The 5,877-nt window shown below is 64.7% G+C and overlaps 2 protein-coding genes across 2 annotated transcripts; both read right to left on the reverse strand.

Moving 5' to 3' along the window:
• Nucleotides 1-747: 747 nt before the first annotated feature.
• On the reverse strand, nucleotides 748-1,956 carry MNEG_10102 (hypothetical protein; the record flags this gene model as incomplete). Its single annotated transcript, XM_014041426.1, has 1 exon — nucleotides 748-1,956. One exon carries the CDS (start codon nucleotides 1,954-1,956, stop codon nucleotides 748-750), a length of 1,209 nt encoding a protein of 402 aa, XP_013896880.1.
• Nucleotides 1,957-5,047: 3,091 nt separating this feature from the next.
• Nucleotides 5,048-5,612, reverse strand: MNEG_10103 (Ribonucleoside-diphosphate reductase small chain C; the record flags this gene model as incomplete). Its single annotated transcript, XM_014041427.1, has 3 exons — nucleotides 5,048-5,212; nucleotides 5,449-5,533; nucleotides 5,593-5,612. The coding sequence occupies 3 exons, from the start codon at nucleotides 5,610-5,612 to the stop codon at nucleotides 5,048-5,050; spliced, it is 270 nt and encodes an 89-aa protein (XP_013896881.1).
• Between the last annotated feature and the right edge of the window lie 265 nt (nucleotides 5,613-5,877).

Genomic DNA, 5,877 nt, shown 5'->3' on the forward strand with positions numbered 1-5,877 from the left:
CCGCCAGTGGCGAGGCCAACAGGTGCAACGGGCATTCAGGGCTGGGCCGCCGCCTGGCTCGCGAACAGCGCTGGTGTGACGCACGGCGCGGCCCCGTGCATGGGGTGGGGTGGGTGTGCATTGGCAAGCACGAGCATAAGCCACGCGCAACTGTCCGGAGCGCGACGACCCCACGGCCGCGGCAGCTTGTGCACCCGTGCAAGCACCCGTGCGGCCGGCGTGCCACATCCCACAAAAGAGAAAGCCATACGCCAGCAAATTCGTGCGGCGGCACGTTATGCCCCCTCCCCCTATGGGGGACGTCGAATGGAGGCGAACGGCAGCACAGGAGCGCCAGCCAATGCCCTCAACCCCTCGTCCTTAACTCTCTGGTCTTGTGGTGCCAATCAAGCCAGCAGGGCCCGTTGCGTGTGGGCGCGTCGTGCAATAGGGAGGGACAGTAGGACGAAATAAACAATCAGGGGTGCCCTGCACGCAACCTGCGCTCGCCCCTCAACTGCGCCCTGGCAAGGCGAATCGAGCATGCAGCAGGCTGCTGGCAGGCACGGCTGCGCCGCCCACTGGCTGCTGCGTGGGGGATTCACTCCTGACACGGCCGCATTGTGTGGACGCGCCGCAATGGGGTCACAGGAATCAACAGCCCACCACACTGGGTGCCGAGCCTTTTTGGGGGGTGGGGTGGCGGGGCAGCCCAGGCCTGGGAGGCGTGGGCCGGGTGTCTCCGCCTGTTTGGACACAGCACAGCACTCAGCCGCGAGGCCAGGTGTTGCCATTGCGCTGCACGAGCATGATGGGCACCAGGGTGTTGGGGTCGCCGTGGTCCAGGGCCGGCTGGCCGCCGTGGCCTGCGGGCGCCAGGTGCCAGCCAGCCGCATCCTGCGCAGAGCACACTGCGCCCGCGCCCGGCAACGGGCCGCTCCCACCCCTGATGCACGCAAAGGTGCCGGAGGCGCCCGCACTGCTGAGCCCTGCTGGCGAGGCAAGCGTCTGAGAGAGGGGGCTGCCCGGGCCGCCGGCGCCGCTGGTTCTGTCGCCGGTGGCACCCAGCCAAGTGAGGCCCCCGTGGCTGTGGCCTTGGCCGTCGGACCTGCCATTGGGTGCCATCACATTGCCTGACGGCCCAAGCCACAGCTCATTGGCAATAGCAGCAGCATGGCTCGCGGCTCGGTTGGCGGCCGCGTCAGCGCGCAGCGCGGCGGCGGTCGCGGCCTCCGCTGCCTTGCGGCCAGCCTGCGCCTCTAGCAACAGCGACTGCAGCATGCCGGCCGCCGCGGCAGCGTCGGCGCCGCCCCCGCGGCCGCTGCTGCTGCAGCCTCCGTCGCTGCCGCTGCGGCCTGCTGGCGTGTGGGCGAGCCCCACAAACCTGCTGCCAGAGGTCGAGCGCGCCACGGCGGCGGCGCTGCTTGCGCTGCTGCCGCTGCCGTGGCCGCTGTCCAGGCGCGCCAGCGGCGCCGACCAGCTGCCGCCAGACCCAATCGCCCCCGGCGGCGGCCATGACCCGCCCTGTGGCCCGGGGGAGTTCCTGTGAGCCACCGGCAGCGGCATCACGGTGGCGACCTGCGGCATGGCAGCGCCCCACGACCCCGACCTCAAGAGCACCTGCTGGTGGTGCTGCTGCTGTTGGTGCTGCTGCATGATGGGCATCTGCATCTGCTGCTGCTGCAGCGGCCCCTCAAACGGCTGGCCAGCCAGAGGAGGCATGCAGGCCGCCGCGTCCACTGGAGGCTGGTGGGGTTGGTGAGGCAGCAGCTGCATCTGGACCTGGTGTGGCGGAGTAGCCTGCACCTGCTGCGGCAGACCCAGCATGTGCTGCTGCTGCTGCTGCTGGGGTGCGTCCAGCCAGAGGCCGTCGAGGCCGGGCACGTCTGAGGCCACGGGGTCAGGGTGCCGCAGCTCCGCTGCGCTGTGCGCGAAGAAGCAGACCTTGCGCTTGCACGATGTGCCGTCCACACACATCTGCAAGCGGGTGGAGTGATCGGGCCGGGCGAGGGGTGCGGTCTGCACAGCGCACCAGTCGGCATGTGTTCGCTGCTCATGCACGCAGGCCCGCAACACTGAGTTCGAACCCTCGCCAATCGCCAGAGTCTGCCCGCGCGAACCGAATGCCGCTGCCTTCCCATCTTGCCTGCGTTCGGTAGCGACTGGGGTGCAGCCACATCTCGAACACGCTGTGCGCGAATGGGCAGCTGTCGCCCGCGGGACACTCGGCGCCACGGCGCGCGCTGGGGCACATTTCCGCCGAGTAACCGCGTTCCAAGGGGCGCCGCCGCGCCAGCTCGCCAGGGTGCGCGTAGGGGCAGGACTTCCTGGTGGGGGTGGGGTGGGGTGGGGGCATGGCCGTGTGTAGTGCGATGGTGCAGGGGCCGGGACGCTGGTTAGCAGCACCAACACCAGGCCCAGGCTCGCGCGGGCCACGCGCACGAGACCTTAAACCCAGCAGCTTAAGCTTGAATCGGACCCCCTGCACCCAATACATCGCCACCAAGCGCCAAGCAGGGGGGTCCCGTGGCGCTGCCCCATGCGGCATTCATTGGGCTGTGTTGGGCGCCTGCCCGCCACATCGGGAGCGAGCCCCGCCGCACCACTCGTGCGGCAGGCGTTTGTTGCACATCAAAATCTTGAAACAGCTGCGAACGATACGCAAGTGACGTTCATGAGGGTGGTGGCCACGGGGGTCACCGGTGCGAGCGGGTCCCGGCACAGCGCCATGTGTCATCTGCCTGCGCGCGCCGGCCCCACGAAAAGCAAGGTATTTAACCGCTCACTTGATACGAAAAGCGTCGCTCGCGAAGAGGGGAGAACGGAGGAGCTTGCCTCCGCGCGGGCCTGGCTGCTGTGTAGACGACGGTGCCTGGGACGACACGGTGCTGTCAGGCATGGCATCTGCATTTGGGGACGACTCCATGGAGTCGTGGCCCCTGCTCATCCACGGTCGTCGTTGGCCTTCTCCACGACTACTGGGGAGGGATGGACGCGAGGCCACGCTTATCTACGCTGCCTAAGTGACTCGCTTGTGATTCTGCGTTGTGCCAAGGATCCCTCTGCGCGCATCTGTGATCGCCGCGCGGTCCCGCTGATGACAATGACGAGTTGGGGAAAGGGAATGCGACCGTCTCGGATAAGAAGCAAGGGATAGAAAGCTTGCAGTGTTATGTGTTGACCCAACTCTTACTCGCTCGCGCACGCTTGCGCAATCGCTGGCGGCGGCGCTCGTGGCGTAAAGGATCACGCTGGCTGATTGCCACGAGGCAGCGAGCATATGTTGGTGTTGTGAGCAGGGGACGATCATGGGGATAGCCATACGTGATAATGCGTTGCGTGCAAGGCGGACTGGCATCACATTGGAGGTGACTAGGCGAATCGTGCGTGGGACAGTCAAGACCAGCCTGGAAATCCAACCTCATCCCGATTTTCCATATCGCGACACCACCACTTACCGCCTTCCACGAGGCATTTACATTGTGAAAATAGGAAAAGTTTAGTTTAATGATGCTACGATGAGCGCAGCAAGGGGTGTTGTCCACGTCCAAGCACTTGCAAACCCTAACCAAGGTGACGGGACCAGCCCGGCCAGGCCAGGCCACACACGGGTCGCCCGGATCCACCACTACTAAGCTGTATGCAGTGCTGGTAGTCTCCAGTGGAGAGGAGGGCTGCTGCTACAGCTGACAAGCCGAAGTTTACTGCGGCAAAAGTAAAACGAACGCTCGCCGCGGCGAAGCCGCAGCGGCCCACTGCAGCCAAAAGCGCCCTGCCCCATAACCCCCCTTGGTGCAAAACTGGTGCAAACCGCGCGCGCTGCCAAGTGCCGGCGAGAAAGTGGTGCATGGCGGGCGGCCTGCGCGGCCGCCTGGCACATGGGCCCTCACAGCCTGCGCGCAACGGCAGGCGGGCGCTGCGCGCCTGGGGGTGATGCCCAGCGCACCAGTGGTTTGTCGGCGGTGGGAAGAATTGTTTTGGGCTGGGTAGCTGACCAAACACCACTTGTGCTGCCAAGCACAAGAATTCGAAAGCAGAGGGTGGCTGCTGCCTCCCCAGAAGAGGCAACGGCGAAGGGCAGCTGGTGGGACACCACCTGCCTGCCAGGTGCTGCTCTCTGAGCAGCACTCTAGCCTTGGCTGCTGGCCAGCTGCCGCAGCAGCTGCGCCTTCGGCGCCCCTCTTCTGAAGCCTAGCCACTGCACTAACCTTCGGAACGTGCAGTGCCTTCACAAGAACGGGCGTGGCCGACGTGACATGCAAGCACACGCGCGCGCCCACATATACACAAGCGCTAGCAAGAATTCATTCTCTCAAATTCAAACACACAAGGAGCCCCTCAACCCAACTGCCCGCTCGCTACGACCCTCATTACATGTGTGACATGGCTGCGCTAGTTCGCGCACAATCCCAGTTCTCGAGGCGGGTGGCAGCCTGCAGCAAGTAGCCTCCATGGCAAATTGGTCAACACAACCATGGCTCAATACATGCAATACTCCTATCAGAACACATGTACGGTACTTGCACCGGGTTTGAACGCATGGACAGCGTGCACGTTGCCAGGGCGCATCAAGAAAAACACGTGATGTCCCTAGGCAGGGCAGGTACCTGCAACTACCGGTAAGATATTTCAGGTCCCGACCCATACCAGATCCCGACCCATACCAGATGAAGAGTGAATATGGCTGCGGCACACTGAGCGCTTGCAAATACAGCAACCCACAAGCAAACAAGGTCGCGGAGTGTTGATGGCGAGCTCTGCGCCCACGACAGGCCGCAGCTGCAGCGGCTGTGCAACCTGGAGACGAGTCGCAAGCTGCGGCAGTCCATCCTGCTTTTCACAGGTTTGCCCTGCACAAAGTCACGAGCACGTCCTGCCAAGCCGCGCAAGGTTGCTCATTCACGAGTATGAGCGAGGCACGGCCGACAGCTTGCACATCCGCACACCCATCAGGCGCTGGGCATCCATCCTGCGCCTGGCACACTACCGAGCAGTCAACTCACACATGCTGAGGCCATCCCACCACTCCGTGCCCGCCTCGCTTCAGCCAGGCGCCCCGTTTGTGCGGTCAAAAGTCCTCGTCAGTGGTGAACACAAAGTTTTGGAAGCTGCAGCCGACGGCATTAACGGCCTCTGCACCCTTGGGAGCCGACGCCGCAGCCGCCGCCGCGCGTGCGCCGGCCATCACGCCCGCCTTTTGGTAGTCGCCCACGCGGCGCTCGAAAAAGTTGGCCTGTGAGAGTTGGGGGGTTGAGGTCGGGAAGGGTGAGGGTGCGGGCCGGCGGCGGGGGCTAGGACCGTGCAAGCTGCGCTCCCTACAGCCTCGTCCTTTGGGCACCTCTAGATTCAGCTCCACCTATGGGGCCCCCTTCCCCCTTCCTCCTGAGACCCCCCCTTCCCCTTCCTCCAGGAAACAAGGGTGAGCACCCTAACCCCTTCGAAGTGGAAATCAAATCCAACAGCTCCCACCTTCCCCTGCAGGCTGATCATCTCCATCCAGTCAAAGGGGTTGATCGCGCCGTACAGCTTGGAGTAGCCCAGGGCCACCAGCAGCCTGCAGTGGACAACATGAAAGGGGGGGGGCACGTGATGGTCAACAGGCTTGAACCCCACTGCGGTGCAGCCCGTGGCATGGAAACAGCACGGCGCCATGCTTCCTATGCCACCTGCATGCCGTTGCACGCGATTTTGCGCCTGCTGCCATGCGCAGTCCTGATCCTTGGCACATCCCAGGGTTGTCATGCCGCCTCGCACCGGCGCCTGCGGCACGGAGTATGCCCCCTGCCTGGCTTCCCTGTGACCCCCCAGAATGCGCGGCCCAGCACCCCCTACTCGCCTCCCCTCAAGTAGCTCACGCCCCCCTTCCTGGCAGTCTCTACCGACCCCGCGGCGCCATGC

This window comes from Monoraphidium neglectum, assembly GCF_000611645.1.
Source record: "Monoraphidium neglectum strain SAG 48.87 unplaced genomic scaffold scaffold02179, whole genome shotgun sequence".
In the NCBI taxonomy this organism is placed as follows: Eukaryota; Viridiplantae; Chlorophyta; class Chlorophyceae; order Sphaeropleales; family Selenastraceae; genus Monoraphidium; species Monoraphidium neglectum.